The following is a 15914-nucleotide window of genomic DNA, read 5'->3' on the forward strand; positions in this document are numbered from 1 at the left end:
GATTTTTCTTTTTGAACTCTGAAAACTTCCGGCTAAGAAACATTCAGCCTGTGTCCCCCGCAGCCTAGCTGGGTGTGTGGGGAGGAAAGCATGAGGGATGAAGCCGGTCCAGGAGTGAGTCAACCCCCTGGCTCCACAGATCCACAGAAATTGTTTGAATCACCTGTTCTGAAACAAAAGTAAGGTCTGGGGGAGAGTTTTCTGGATGGTATAATAGCCGCCCTTCTGGCTGGGCTGTCCCGGAACTCTGTGTTTGCAGGGTTCATCTGGGACTCAGGGGAGGATGGGGCATCCTGGTGCACCCAGCGCTCTCTCCCCAGGACAGGACCCCTCGGTGGGGCAGGATGGCCCTGACCGTCCCAGCATAGATTCCAAAGGTTACGGCCGGGTGGGTAACACGGGTGCCCTCCCCTCCCATCTCATCTACAGCTGTATCACATTAATGAGACCCGTGGCCTCCTGAAAAAGATCAACTCTGTGCTCCAGAAAATCACGGACCCCATCCAGCCCAAGGTGGCGGAGCACAGGCCCCAGACCACGAAGAGACTCTCCTATCCCTTCTCCCGGGAGAAGCAGCACCTGTGAGTGCCCTCCACCCCCGCCCCAGAGGGCCTGGCTGTGTGCTGACACCTCCCTGTAGCATCGTGCTGGGCACGAGGGATGCAGACTGTCGGACAGAGTCTGCGGAGGGGGCAGGGGGTTCTCCCTCCCCCGGAGCAAGTGCTCACAGGACCTCACAGTTCTTGAGCGCAGGAGAGACCCTGGGAGTGATGTCCAAAGTCACTGTTAACTGAGGAGTGAAGGGACAGAGTCTTGTCCTTCTGCTGGTAGCACTTAGGAAGACTAGCCCGCACCCAAGCGAGGGCACGCACGGGCCTCGGATCGTGGCCGAGAGCAGTGGCCCGCAGCCCCACCCTCCTGCCTGGCTCCGTCCCTGTCAGGTGTGTCCGGTGTGAGCGTCCGGTTGACCTCGCCTCCTGAGGCCACCGAGCTGCAGCTCTGGGAAGCAGGAACTGAAAAGCTGCCCCAGCTGGAGTCGAGGCCGCAGGGACTCGCAGCCAGTGGGGTTGCCTGGCAGTGCCGCACCTGTGCTGGAACCTTCCCACTTGCCCTGCTCCCAAGGGGCAGTGGGGCATGGCCACCTGGGTCGGTGGCAGTGCAAGGCCTCCTTGGGGCAGGGCTGGCAGAGCTGGAGTGTGGGCAGTGGTGGGAATAGAAAGCTCAGGCTCGGGGAGCCCAGTGGGACTTTGATGGCCAGCTCCAGGGGCCAGGGCACCAGGATGCCGCTGGCCTCACGGGGCATGGAGCTCGGAACTGGGGCTTCCACCCTAGCAAAGGGGCTAATCACAGGGCAGGGGCACATGCTTTGCTGTGCTGGATTTCCTGATTCTACTGGTGATGAGCAGAAAGAAGGAAGTGGCCCCCAGCCCAGCTCCGCCAACCAACTCCAGCACGGGGCCTCCCAGGAATTAGAGGTGACGTCCCCCTCCCAGAGGCCCCGGCGCCCCCACCACTCTCAGTTCTGCCCTGGCTGGTGCATCTCACGGAGCCCCAGGCTCTACCTTGGGCACCTTGAGCGTTGGGTAGGGGATCCCAGAGCCATCTAGCTGCTCTCAGAAAACCTGAGGAAATCTCCGTGCAGCCCAAGACCTCGGGACCATTTGTAAACGACAGGAGATGATCTTAATCAATGGAAGCGTGTGAGGGTGGAGCGACACAGTGTTCAAGCAGAGACTGAAAACTGCCGCTGAGGGTGTCACCAGGAGGAAGCAGGACTCTTGGGAGGGAGGTCTGACCACACTTACCACTGGGATCACGTCCCACCCGTGTGGGTCTCCCAGTTTCCTGGGTTGGGGGTGTGCTAAACACTGTTGAAGTGCCCAGGGCCGGCGCCACAGGGCCACGGGGTGCAGCTGCGCCAATTTCTTGGTTCCTGCCGACGGGAGCAGTGTGGCTTCCGAGGGCCGTGGAAGCAGGGAGAGCTGACTCCGGTGCACTGAGTCTCCTTTCTTCCAATGTTTCAACAGATTTGACCTGTCTGACAAGGACTCCTTTTTTGACAGCAAAACCCGGAGTACAATAGTGAGTATTGCTCCTGGGAATCACTTGCTCGCCAGCAAGGTGGCCCCGGGAAACAGATGATAATTTCATTTCTGTGGAACCCCTCTGGGTGGAAGCCAGCTCTAATTGTCTGTGACAGAAATAATTACAATAATAAAACTGAGGGAGCTGGGAGAGGCCCAGGGGATGGCCGTGGCCCAGGCTGGGAGGAGAACAGGAGAGGGGCGGAGACCAGCGGGCAGGGGCCCGGGGCCTGGATGCTTGGCAGGTCCAGCCTGCCCCACCTTTGTAGGCCCAGCCACTTTACCACTGCCCTGAATCTGTATGTTCCTGACCGTCGGGCCCCTGGCCTCGGAGGTATCAGGCCAGGCAGGCCCGGCGGAGGTGATGCGTGATGGAGGCAAAGGTGCCTGGGTTTGGGTGAGTTTTGGGGTTTTGCCAGAGGAGCCAACGGAGGCTTGAAATGTGACGAGGCCACCCTGCCCTATTCAAAGTATTGGTTTAGTGTTTATCCATCAGCTGCCAACTTGTCTGCCGGCCAACCTGGGCCGTGCACGGCTCAGAATCCAACTTTTATCTAAACAAGAAATTAATCTCGCAGTCAAGCCCCTGCTGGCTCTCTCTTCCCCACCCTGAAAGCCCGGCCTGGCAGGGAGAGGTGCGTGCGGCTAGGGGGCAGCGGCCACTTGACCTTGGGCATTAACCGGCCCTCACCACCACATCCCGAGGCTGGCAGGTGGCCAGGCAGAGGACAGCGGTGTGGGTCACTCTAGCATGGGCAGCTCAGGCCGCTGCGCGGACAGGCGCGTCCAAGTCCCGTCCACCCCGCCCCCTCCAGCCTGGCGACCTCGGGAGCCACTGAGCCTGTGTCACAGCCAGGACGATCCCAGCTCCGGCTCAAGGCCGTGGGGTACCCCCACAGAGGGTAACCTGGGCCGGGAGCCCCGCTGTTGCTGTGGTTTCTATCATCAGTAGTGTTACCGATTAATTTTAGCAATTAAATCTCATTATAATTAACAACAAAGAACTTGTTCATGCAAAACCATCAGCGGCCCAGTGGCCGTTGGGGCTGACCTCTCTCTGTAAGAGGTGACTCCTCTCAGACGCCAGCCTCTTGGGAGAAGCAGCCGCAGGTTTAACCCGAACTGTTTCGCTTCCTCGTCATGACATGGGGAGAACTGGAATGACCAGCTGAGGAAACTGAGTTACGTGCCTGCGTTTCAGTACGTATGTGCATCCCTGCTTTTCACCGGGGCTGCCAGAAAGCGCAGGGCAGGGTTCAAATTTGTAAATTCACTCTTGCCTCCTGAGAGTTGGGGCAAGAAGCTGAGACAAATGGAAAGTTGCAGGCCCCATCTCACTGGGAATCTGCGATAAAGTCAGGTTCAGCCCGTGATCACCAAGTCGTAGAAGGCGACTTTCTGGGCCAGTTAGTACTGAGTGAACGGGCGTGACTCCATTCACCTCTGGGGTGGGGCGTGCTGTCCCCCAGAGACCTCAAAGGCCAGTTTGTCAATTACCAGTGCTCCAGAGAAAGTCTTTGGCGATTCAAAATGTTGCCCTTGGTTAATCAGGCCCCGTGGCCTTCGGGACAGGACAATATTCGGCATCAGAGTGGCATCGATCTGGGCAGAGGTACAGCCCTTCCTACCTCCTGCCCAGCCTCTGGGTGGCCCAGTGCTCAAGAGGGTAGGAGTCAGGGTCAGCAGGGACGGATGGGGAAAGCCCGTGCATGCAGGTCCTAGGACATAGACTGTCAGCCTCTAGGCAGTAGGGAGCCACGGAAGATGCTGTTTAGGATGTGGTCAGATCTGTTTCTTTGATCGCTGGTGATCACCGTGATCTATCAGAGAGACCACTACCAGCGTCCAGCTGTGGGAAGGCGGGTGTGGGGTCCCAGCCGTGGTTGTGACTGGGCACATGGAAGGGAGGAGGTGGTTAGGGGAGAATCAGCAAAGGCCACCGATTAGATTCCGGGGTGATAGGGTGGGGGGCCAGCTGACTGGTGAGCCATTTGTTCATCCATCAGGCAGCTACTGAGCACCTGGTGTGTGCCCAGCGCTGGCGGGCATGGAGTGATATGGGGCAGGGGTGGGGCCGAGACAGGAGAGCTGAGTTGGAGCCCAGAGCCACAGGGTGGCAGCTGCTCTGGGCCTGTTTGTGAAGGCGGCCCTGGAGCTGTTTAGATCTCGGCGACAGGCTCTTTCGGCAGAAGGACCACCAGGGTGAAGGCCCGGTGGCCTTGGGAGAGGGCAGCCAGGAGGCCGGGTTGCTGGGGTGGGACAGGACAGAAGGAGATGGAGGGCAGTGGTCCCTGGAAGGCCCAAGTCTCCAGGCAGGGGGTTGTGCTCTGACTCACACCCTATGGTGTGGGGCCAGTTATTTTCATTCCATTTGGCAGATGGGGAAACTGAGTCATAGGGAAGCGAGGTAGTTTGTCCAAGACCACACAGATACATGTAGTGGAGCCGGGACCAGACGGGGCTCCTGAGGCCAGCAAGCGAGGTATCTTGTTCATAAAGGGGGCACGGCACTGGGATGGTATGGGACGCTCCACAGGGGCTTCTGCCAGGCAGCTGCCGAAGCTCTGCCACCTCCCGACAGTGAAGAATGGGATTCCAAGGCCTGCCCCGACTCAGTTTCCAGAACATTCCGGGCTGCATCTGGGCGTGGTCTGTTGGCTGGGTCCCCGTGCCTCTGATTCCACCTTCCCTCTCAGCCGAAAGGGACGGTGACCCATTGCACAGGGCGCGTAGGACAACTCTTAGTCCTGAACACCTGCCCGACCCTCAGGGGATTTCTGTTCCCGGGGAGGGAAACAGAATCTGGCAGGCTGGGGGGGCATCGGGAGTCTCGCGGCATCAGTGGCAGCGGGTGCGTCACAGAGGGAAGTGAAAGCGGGGGAGCCCTTCAAGCGGGCCCTACTTGTCCCTGAGGCCGCCAGCCCCCTGGCACTGCTGACCGCGCCTCCTTGGGGAGCGAGCCGGGGAGGTAGGCTCTGGCCACGTCAGGCCATGGCCCTTCTCGGCAATGGCATGACTCTGGCTACCTGAAGTCAGCGTCCTCCCCTCCTCGTTTCCACAACAGGTCTACGAAATCCTGAAGAGGACCACGTGTGCCAAGGCCAAGTACAGCATGGGTGAGGACATTTCTGTAGCTTGAGATCGGCGTTCGCTCCCGAGGGGTGATCTTACCTCTGAAGCATCTCTGTGGGAGGTGGGCAGCTATGCTGGGGGTTTTTAGAGGGTTTGAGTTAAGCCCGTGTAGCAGTCTCAGGCCGGGGAACTGGCTGTTTTACGGCCGGGCACTTTAAAGCCCCGGGGTGTCCTCTGGCTGGAGGCATTTGTGGTGTGCTGGTGCCGGGAGCCCCCCGTGGTAGGCGGTCCGTCCTGGCTCTGGGGACTGTAGGGGTGACCAAGGGGGCTCAGGCCTCTCTTGGCCTCCACAGTCCAGCAGTGGCTCCTGGCGGGGGGAGATGGGCCCCAAGCAGCACCCCCAGCCTGAAGTGGGAGGTGCCCCACCCTGACAAGGCAGCTCCCCATCAGGCCTTGCTGAAAGGCGCGGCCCTCAACACCCCAGGCCAGAACCTGCCCCCAAGGCACCCAGCTGCCTCCTCGGGTGCCAGTTGACAGAATATCTGAAGCCGCAGATGCAAAACCTTCCCGTCAAAAGCATGTAGAGGGAAAACGCCCCCTAACGCGGGTCCCTCCCCCTCAGCTGCAGGCTGAGTTTGCTAAAGCAAAACGTTTCAGAGCAAAACAATGCCATTTTCCAGACCTTTTCACCTTCTTGAGCTATGCCATTCCTACTGAGAGCTCTGCTAACAGCCACGGGCACAGGGCAGGTCTGGCAAGAGCAGAAGCTGCACATCAGGACAGAGCCCTGCAGAGGGAGAATGCTGGGCAGTAAGTCAGCAGAGATGCCAGGCCCAGGGTGCAGAGGGCACGGGCGACCATGTCCGCAGGCTAAGGATTGGCGGGGTGCGTGCCCCTGGGCTAGTGTGGCCTGTGGTCAGTCACAGGGACTCCCTGGCCTGAAACCTCCCAGTCCTAAACCAGTGAGAATCTGCTGGGGAGTTGGGGGCGTCCATCCAGGGGTCAAGAGGAGCCCAGGAGAACTGTCCCCGTGGGCCCAGCCCACCTCCCTTGGAGAGAGAGCCTCCACAATGGCCCAGGTCGCCAGAGGTGGGCAAAGCATGTTCCCGTCCCACTGCTGTGGCTCAGACCACCATCTCCCCGTGGGACCCCCAGAGTCCCTGCCAGTGGAAACCTGGGGTGCTGTGAAGGTCGTCCCTGGGCAGGTGGGCATCTCTGTGTCCCACCGGTTGTCCAGCAGGGCTGGCTCCCCGTGCCTGGCCACAGAACCGAGAGCTCCTTCCTACACCCCCGTTTCCCACTGGGGCCTTGTCTGAAAGCCCTACAGACCCCCACACTCATTCATTGACCCGCAGCGAGTCTTGGTGGCCTCTTGTCACCCACCAGGCCCTGCCTTCAAGGGATTTATATTCCCGGGAGGAAACAGATAAATACTCAGATAAACCAGAACAGAATCTTGCAGGCTGGGGGCGCATCGGGAGTCTTGGGGCACCTAGACTCTGTGGCCTGAGAAGGCCTTTCTGATGATGTGACGTTTGAGCAGAGACCTGAAGAAAGGGGGGGCCGAGCCTTCCAGCTAGAGGCAGCAGCCTGTGCAAAGGCCCTCTGGCAGCATGATGCGAGAGCCTTCTCCAAGCAGGAAGGCGCCCAGGACCCTGAACAGGGCCCCACGCCCATTTTTTATCACAGGTGACCTTTTCACTGGTGGGCTTAGCCATGCACTCCCACCTGTGTCTGGTTTGGAGTTCTAAGCACCCTTCAGGTGCCCTACCTTTCCGGATCACTGACTGAGGAGACAGTCTGTTTTTAAGTGGATTTCAGGAAGTCACCAATTTCACAGCAGACTAGAAAGGGTGGGTCAGCAGGCCGCTGAGAATCTGACTCACTTCCCACCTAGAAAGCCTCTTCAGCCAGGCCGAGGGTGCCATGACCAGCCAACGGCTTCATGGAAACTCCTCAGCAGCGCTGGCCCCCAGTGATGTGTGCAGACCAAGAGCAGATTTCCAGGGACCCCATCCCCATGCCCAGCGGGGCTCTGCTTTCCCCCCTGACCGCACTGTCTTTGGGGGCCCAGTCCACACCTCAGAATTTCAGCAGGTGCGGGCATGGTTAGTTTCATACTGTGCCCAGTGCAGGGCATCGGGTCAGCCAGCGGGCCCGGCCATCCTCCCACTGCTCCCAGGAGCAGTGGCCGCCACGAGCCCTTTCCCCAAGTGCAGCTCTGAGCCTCCCGGGCCCCTTTCCGTGTAACTGACGGCCGGCTGTGTAAACAGGGCCAGGAGAGGCACGAAAGAAGGACTCTGCCCTTTTAAGTAAAAGGCGAAAATGTGGTCAGTATGGTAAGTGCCCCTGCCCTGCACGGGCCGCAGGCCTCCTCTTCGGCTTTTCCAATCAACCTAAAATCAAATTGCAAATTGTATGTGTGTTTTCTGACACCATCAATTTTCCCATCCGTATCTCTCTCATGATTCAGCTTTTCTAACTACTTGAACCCCATCTTTCTGATCTGCAGGCTTGCCCTTGAGCGGGCAGGGGTAGCTGGTGAATTGCAGGTTCGGGGAGACCTCCTTCCTCCCAGTCCTGACTTCTTCTTGGGGTTTTCTCTGTGTCTTCCTAATTCTGCCATAGAGCATGTTTTCATCCTCTCCTGGCTGAACCTTGGGAGCAAACCCCAGGAAGGTGGCTGGGCTCTGCGCAGCCAGGCGCGATTCGCTTTGGCCCAATTCGTGGTGACTGGGGTAGTCCTGGGAGCGCTCCGAGCAGCCAGGGGCAGGCCTGGTTCCTGATCCTCTCTCTGTCTTTATTTTTAAGGCATCACGAGCCTGCTGGCCAATGGCGTTTACTCGGCCGCCTACCCGCTGCACGATGTGAGTAACCTTGACAAACAGTTTATCTCTGCGTCATCTGACTCCCCAAATCCCAGCGGGCCACACCCCCCAGGGAGCTCTCATTATCCTGCGGTCTCAGCTTCCTGCTTTAAGCTGTCCTGTAAATGTCAACTGTGCACAGGCCTTCCCTTTTACCCCAAAGGGGAACTGAGAAATGGCAAAGGGGGCCGGCTTTTCTCGTGGACCAATCCCACCGAGAGAGGGGCATCTGTGGGAGAAACTCTGCCCCGGCTTCATTGGAACCCTGTGGCCAACTGTCCACAAAATGTTTTCCTTGGCGCCATCCCCCCACCCCGGGCTCTGGCAGAATGACCAGGGCTCTGTCTGTCTGTTTCTGCCGAGCAAGTGGCCAGCTTCCTGGGCTGATCCTCCAAACCCCACTGGACTCCCTGACAAGCAGAGCCTGTGGCCGTGGCCGTGCGTTGGCTGGGCTCCGTGGGGAGGGATGATTCTCGTCTTATCATCTCTATGGAAACGGGGGCTAGAGTTCAGCAGGACACTGGGAATGGACTGTGGGGGCTGAGCAGTGTGGGAACCCCGGACAGAGGATCTCTGGAACTTTCCAAATGTGTTGCTGCAAAGACTTTAGAGCCAAGCAGCAAGAGAGAGAGAGGGCGGGGCTGGGAGTCTGAGGACCCAGGATCTAGGCCTGGCCACGCACTCCCCAGGGGCCTCGAGTGGAGGCAGCCTCAGTGTCCCCACCTGTGAGCTGGGGAGAACACCGACTCTGTCCAGTTGCCCAGACCACACAGGGGGTGTCGGACAGAATAGGACAGGGTGCTCAGTCAGATGCTGCATTGCACACACAGAGGGTGCCAGCACCCAAAGGGCCGTCCCCCCAGACGGTTGGCTCTGAGGTGACCAGCTGCGCATCCCCTCACCTCTCACTGTAGGGATCCGGGCTCCCCATCGCTGCAGAGATTTGGGGCTGGTTGACACAGCTTTCCCACCTCTCTGCCTTCGCAGATGCTATTCCCCTGCCATGCTCTTCCTTGCCTCCTCTGCCTGGTCAGCCCCTCTCCCTGTCTCCACGGCAGATACAGCACCTGCACGAAGCCTCCCTTCTCCCCCAGCCCCAGCGAGCCTGACTCCTGTCCACTTGGGGCTTCTGATGCTCGCTGGGCCTCAAAGACGCTGCCCCGCCACTGGTCCTTATTCATGTTCTCAAGTCAGCCTTGGCCCTCGGCACTTAGCAGGTGCCAGTGAGTGCAGCGTTCCTTCGGGCTGGATTGAGTGAGTTGCCCTGCCAAGGGGCCAGTTGCTCAGTGGGTGTTCAGAGGACAGGGCTTAGACCCCCCAGGCTGTGGCCACACTCCTGGCTCCTCCCGAGAGCCCTGGGTCCTTGGGCCTGGCTCATGCCCCAGCATGCCCTCATCGGTAGGTGGCCGGCCTCTGCAGCTCAGGCTTGCTGTTGCCAGCCCCACTGGCACCAGGAACACAGCCCTACCCAGCTCGGGCCCACAGCCTGCTTGGTCTCTGAACGGGTAACCCTCCCAAGACATCAGACACACAGATGCCAAAATGTTTCGGGGCCTCCCTGTCTTTTTGGAGTCAGTCCTTAGAAAGGGAAAGGGGAGAAATCAACATTTCTGAGCACCCACTGTAAGGAAGGACCTGTGTTGAGTAGGAGCTTTATCTCATTTAATCTGGTGCATAGAGACTCTGAGAGGTTTAGTGACTTGCCCAAGGTCACACAGCCCCTTTGGGACACTGGAGCCAGGATCCAGGCCTACTTGACACAAGGCTACTCTGTCCCCTAGCTACACCATCACTTTGTCCTTCCCTGGAGGCCAGGTGCACCCCTCTGTTGGTCTTTTCGCTCAGAAATCGGTTCTTTCATCAGTTCAAACCGACTTGTAAGAACTCCCTGACCCACCAGGCCTGTCATCAGACAGCCAGTTCCATGCAAAACATCTCCAGGGTCTGCATCTCAAACTCCTCACACAGCAGCATCTTTGTACCTCTCAAAGCAGCAGAGAAGCCCTCGATGTGGGATCTACTCCCACTTCACATGGGGAGACAGGCTGGGGCTGCCCAGGGGCGCACAGCCAGGAGAGGAGCCCAGGCCCTCTTTCTAGCTAAATCATGGACTTCGGGCACCTGGAGGGGGGACAGACTTTCACATCTACGAGTTTTCCACATAGTTGAAGGGCATGCACCCTGTTAAGTACCAAAGCTGATGCTCAAACATTTGGGGAGCGAAAACACTGAACTGGGCCAGGCGCACACCGTGCCTATTAAATGGAGGACACTGACCACAGTGCACACTCGGCCTCCGGGGGCCTTAGACTCTTTGCCTTGGACCGCTTCCTCCTGCCTTGAATGTTTTGTCACTGTGCGCTCACCACTGAGTGGCCCCACATCACGACTCGCTGCCCTGGGGGCCTGGCCCAGAGCACCCCACCCCATGCACGCCTGGTCCCTGTGCCCATTCATTCATTCATTCATTCATTCCTCAGGAAAATCTGTGGGGCAAGGCTCTGGGTGCCACTGCCAGCCAGGTAGCTGCCTGTTAGAACGGCGTGTGTATGAGTCTTCTGCTCCGAGCGAGGCCCTGGGAGGCCCTGTAATTAGTGTATCAACCGCGAGGAAAGGGCTTCATCATCTCCATCGGCTGCTTGGTGGCTTCTTGACTTCCTGGTTGGCATCTACTCCTCAAGGTCACCCACTCACTGACCTTTGGAAAAATGAGGTGCTCCTGGAACTTCGTGGCTGTCTCAGCCTCGAGAAAAACTCTGGGGAAGGCCAGAAGGTTGGGCAGGGGCCAGGGGATGTCTCCTGAAGGCTCTGGAGGAAGAATTAATTAAATGCTCTCAGAGCATCTGCATTCAAAGGCCACAGGTCACCCACCTGGTGGTCAAGACCTCCCCGCCTGGAGGAGGCTGGTGGGCGTGGAGCTGGAGACTCATCAGCACCGGGTGGACCTCCAAGAGGTCCCAGCTTCATGTGCCCAGCAATCCTCAAAATCCATCGGCTGGGCCGACCACGCCAGGGCCAGGCTGCGGCGTCTGTCCTGCGGCTCCTCCTCAAACACTGGCACCAACTTTCAGTTCATTGAGCTCGCTTCGGACTTACAGTCCCTCCTTCTCTCCCATTGGATTTGGAGACCTTGGTCCAAGTCCCGATTTGACCGAGTTCAGCTGTCTGTCCCAGCAAGGTCAGCATGCTTCCCTGAGCCTCCATGGTTGCATCTGTGAAATGGGAGTGTCGGGCTCACCCCTCCAGATGTAACTTACTGTCCCTCCTGGGACACTTGAGGGTGAGAGGGGTGCCACCTGGACGGGGCCCTAGGGGCCAGGCCCGCGGACCTATCGATATGATTCTTCAGCCCCAAAACCCCATTCTTCTGTGTGTCCGTTCCTAGGGACTGTCCATGCGTCCTCCCCTGGACCTCGCGTCGGTGTCCGGGGCCACAGCAGGGTGGGCCTCACTGGCCATGGTGGGCGGGGCTGGGCAGCCCCTGCGCTGAGCTCTTACCAGAGGACCAGGGAGGCCTGGCTTACCTTCTCCTTGGTGTGAAGTCACACCCTAGGACCACGGTAACCCACAGCGAGGTGGCTGGAGTTTGTGTTTGGAAATGTTACGGATTTGAGCTACTCAAAAGCTCTGTTGGGTAACGAGAATTTCCCTTTCCTCCTTTTTAACAGGGAGACTACGAAGGTGAACACGTGCGATTCAATGACAGAAAAGTGAGTTGATTTGGAGCCAGAGGGCAGCCCCTGTCGGGGTCTTGGGGTCTAGAGGGCTCCCAGGCTGTGGGAGGGTCGGAGCCCGCACCGGGCCTCGCGGGCCGGCCTCACCACGCCCTCAGCAGCCGTGGTGAACGTGTGCGGGAAGCCTGGCCTCCAAGGCCGCCCCTTCTGCTCTGTCCCTCCCGCACCAGATCCGGCTGGGGCTCAGACCCACGTCTCACCGGGATAGCCAACCTGCAGCGCTCTTTGCTGACCTGGGGCCTAATCCTGCGTGGTGCGCAGGCGAATAAGTTTGAAAACTGCTGTGGTCAGCCACACAGACAGCCCCAGCCCCCAGGGCACGCTGAGGAAGCAGGCCGCTCTTCGCAGCGTTTCTCAAACTCGCTTGACCTAGAACCCTTTCTAATGGAAAAGTTGTTGAGCTAGTGTTCCATGGGATACACTTTCGGAAATACCAGGTGACCCTTGTATTCTTCAGTGGCTCTCCCTAACTCCACCCATCAGGCTCTCCAGGAAGCCGTGCCCCCCCACCCCATGAACACCCCCCACCACGGTCGTCTCTGCTGCCTCCTCCGCGCTCCCGCCTGAGCTGCTCTCGGTTCGCCAGCCAAGCACAGCCCTCCCTGGGCCCTGCCTCTTGCCCCCCGCCCTGCCTCTTGCCCCCAGAGTCGATCCTTCCGAGTCGGGGGGGTGGAGACGCCCCCCGAGAAGCTCACAGTGATGGCCTTGTCCCGGGGCCCGGGGGCCGGGAACCTCTGTACATGGAATGTTCTCTGTTCCGGTCCCCCTCCCGTCCCCCATATGTGTTTTTAAACCTTTGGCACTGGATATAACTTGCCTGCCGAGGAATCCAGCAGGAGATGCTATCTGATTTAGCACAAAAATGACATATTCGGTTATTTTTAGTGGAACATCTGGCATTCGTCTGAGACCCCATGACTTGCAGAACCCCCCCATCCAGTCCCACCATCCCCTCCACGGGCCTGGCCTCAGAGGCCACCCCCTCGTCCGTCTGCACCTCAGTGTCACTCTGCTGATGTCCTTCCTCTCCCAAAAAGCGCTTCCTCTGTGGGCACCTGCAGTCCCCTGCTGGCCCAGGTCAGTCCTCTGGGGCTGCAGCCCCTACCCCCCACCCTGGCTGGCTGACAGCCGCATCAGTGCCAAGACCAGCTCATTGTGTTACTTGCTCAGCAACTATTTACTGGGCCCTGCTGTGTGCCGGGCGCAGCAAACACAACTGCGGGCTTGTTGGGCTCAGCTGACCCCCCTACGGAATGCTGCCCACCCCCAGCCCATTTAATTTTATGTCCCAGCAGTGAGTACAAGACCCAGTCCGTGGGGGAGTCAGGACTGGACGGGCAGATAGACGGGCCGAGGGAGGGCTGACCTGCAGGTGGGTGAAGGAGGGGTGGGGGGTGTTTGGGCCCTAACTCGGGGCCTTGGAGAACTTGTTCTCCTCTGTGGCTCCGTCACAGGGGGCCCGGTTCTGGGTGTCACGCCTCTCCAATCGTGAGATCGGTGGCTCCCCCAGTGCTGCAGGAGGCCCAAGTGCCTGTTGCCAGGTGCCTTGCAGGACAGAAGGGGGACAGCCCAGCCAAGGCCATCTTCCTGTGCTGAGATGAAGGGACAGGAGCACGCGGAGGAACGTGTGAGCCCGAGGCAGGCTGGGCAGAGGCCGAGGGGGCCGCAGCTGCCACCTGGCCGAGCACTCCTCCCTCCAGGGGTATGGGGAGGGCAGGGCATTCACTCCAGGTGTGCGTGGAGGCTGCTCCATCCCTGTGCTGGACTGAGGGCCACAGGCCCTGACCCAGCCTTCCCTCACGTTCACGCACTTACCTACTAGAAGCCTGTTCCGTGCCCCAGGCCCTGACTGAGGCAGCAGCGGGGACATCAGGGACCACACAGACCCGGTCCTGCTGGGCCCCCGTTCTGGGCGGGGAGGTGGGACAGCAGAGGGCAAGTGATACACAGTAATTAGGACAGGGTCAGTACTGAGACTGGCCTGCCCAGCCGTGTGGGCCTAGGTGCCTGTGGGTCGAGCCAGGATCCCTCTGAGGCCTGGGGTCACTGGCTGGCCCCACCCAGGGCCCCGCCACCCACTCACAGGCCGAGGGGCACGCTCAGTGCTGCCAGCTCTAACAGGGAAACCTGTAGCTTTACTTCTCAGTGCTGACAGCTGCAGGGTGATGGATGGTCTCTTCTTGGCAGAAAGAAAACTGCCAAAGCAAAGCGCTTTCACACAGAGCGCCGGTGTGCCCCCCGGTCACATCTGTCAGGGCGTGGTGGCGCCCCATCTGCTGTAAGCCAGCCACTGGATTCCAGCCCAGGGCAGGAAGCTGCCAGGCTCAGAGATGGCGCAGTCTCCTCAAAGGTGGCTGTGTTCCCCCCACCCCATGAACAGATGAACCTATTCACAGGGGAAGACCAGGCCTTTCGCCACATTCCGCATTCTGAGACATAGCGACTGCCCTCCTCAAAGCACTTGGACAGAATGTGCAGAACCCTCCTGGGCTCGCCCGTGAGCTGGGAGGAAGGGCAGCGTCCTCCAGTAGAAAGGAGGCGGTGGGGCTCGGAGGGGGGGCAAGCCCCGCACACCCACGAGAGGCTCGTCAGAGCCAGCGTCCCAGCACAGGAGCAGGCCCATCCGTTCCTGGCCCCTTTCTCCTGGGACGGAGGGGAGGCCGTGCATCCGGCTTCCTTAAGGGTGGCTGCAACACTCCCCCCGCCGGCAGCAAGCCTCACCATGAGCTTTTCAGAGCTTGGAGTCCTGCTGAATACATCCTGTCTGTTCCACTTACAGGGAGACTTCAGATCTAGAGAAAGCTGCTCTTACAAAGATCAGAACAGGCAAAACCCAGGAATCTGACAGCCAGGTTCACTTGTAATTCACTAAGAATGCATGTTGCTTTTCTAAGTCTCTCTCCTCCTGGCTTCGGAGAGGCACATGCTGGCGTTGGAGGAGGCAGCTCTGTGTTCCCCGTGTGTCACTTCTCGGGCTCCGGGAGGAGACTGAGGACATGGAGACACCTGCTGGGAGCTCATTTCCAAGGACCCCATCTCCCTGGTCTGTGGGGGCTAGACCCCTCCCAGCAAAATTTTTAATTTTCAGAGATGTCCTTGAAGATAACTTTTGGGAAGAGAGAGCCGTCCCATCAGCTCTGGATTTTTCAAGTCAGTGGGGGAGTGTTCTAGTCCACACAGGCTGCTCTAACACCACCACAGACGGGCAGTTTGAACAGCAGCCTCCTGGCTCCAAGGACGGCAAGGCCAGGGTCAAGGTGCTGGCAGGCGGGCGCCTGGTGGGGCCTCTTCCTGGCTTGCGGAGGTCACCCCCTCCCCGTGTGCTCATGGGGCCTTTTCTCCAGGCACCGGTGGAGGGTGAGAGTGCTGGTGACCTTTGCTTGTTTATGAGGACACCAGTCCCCCCAGATCAGAACCCACCCTCGTGACCTCACTGAACCTAAATATTTCCATAAGGACCCTATCTTCAAGTACAGGGTTTAGGGCATCAGCCTATGAATTTTGGGGGACACAGATATTCAGTCCACAGTATAAAATGTTTGAGATGATGAAAGTGAATGGGGTGTGTTCTCATGGGGCCACAGCAGAATGAGGGTTGGGAGAACCCCCAAACTTTGACTATCAAGGAAAGGAGAAAACAAGCGAGCTGACAGGTGCAGAGGAGCCCAAGACGGCCCTACGCGCGTCCCCACACCTGCCCCCTGCTCACTCCTGGTTTGATCCCAGCAGAGCCTGGTGACAGTGAGGCACAGACATCCCGCCTGGGTCCCAGCTGCTCTCCTGCAGCTGTGTGGCCTTGGGCTTTGAGATGAGGCCGGTGAGGCATGCCCTGCCCATATGCGTGGGATTGCTCTATTAAAACCAGCAGTCCTAACATGGCATCTTCCTGAGGACGCCCTCCGCATGTTCATGCAAGGCTTCCGATCCATCAGGCTCATTACCGTCCCTGCCTGAAGCCTGGGGCATGATGCGGTGTGTGTAGATTTCATTTATTTCATGAGGCCATGTTAATCAGACAGCCCATCTCAGGAGATAAACGCTGAACCCGCCTTGCATCACAAGAGACTTCTGTGAATCTTGCTGCCTGCATGTCTGTGCTCCACAGCCAGGGGTTCTCTGTCCTTTCTAGGGAATGGTATGGTGTCTGGCGGGGGACT

General features: G+C 59.0%; 1 protein-coding gene across 12 annotated transcripts in view; it reads left to right on the forward strand.

The window, feature by feature from the left end:
• Window positions 1-15914, forward strand: part of ANO1 (anoctamin 1) — a 155512-nt gene that overhangs the window by 93923 nt on the left and 45675 nt on the right. For 8 of the 12 annotated variants that reach the window (XM_037011412.2, XM_037011416.2, XM_073217271.1 and 5 more), the window contains 6 exons: window positions 430-581; window positions 2028-2082; window positions 5149-5200; window positions 7430-7495; window positions 7968-8023; window positions 11692-11733. In XM_037011412.2, the coding sequence (XP_036867307.2) occupies window positions 430-581; window positions 2028-2082; window positions 5149-5200; window positions 7430-7495; window positions 7968-8023; window positions 11692-11733 (423 nt within the window). The remainder of the gene's footprint in view (window positions 1-429; window positions 582-2027; window positions 2083-5148; window positions 5201-7429; window positions 7496-7967; window positions 8024-11691; window positions 11734-15914) is intronic. The other 4 variants (XM_073217266.1, XM_073217272.1, XM_073217268.1 and 1 more) reach the window with 1 other exon arrangement.

This window comes from Manis javanica, chromosome 11, assembly GCF_040802235.1.
Source record: "Manis javanica isolate MJ-LG chromosome 11, MJ_LKY, whole genome shotgun sequence".
NCBI classification, from domain to species: Eukaryota; Metazoa; Chordata; class Mammalia; order Pholidota; family Manidae; genus Manis; species Manis javanica.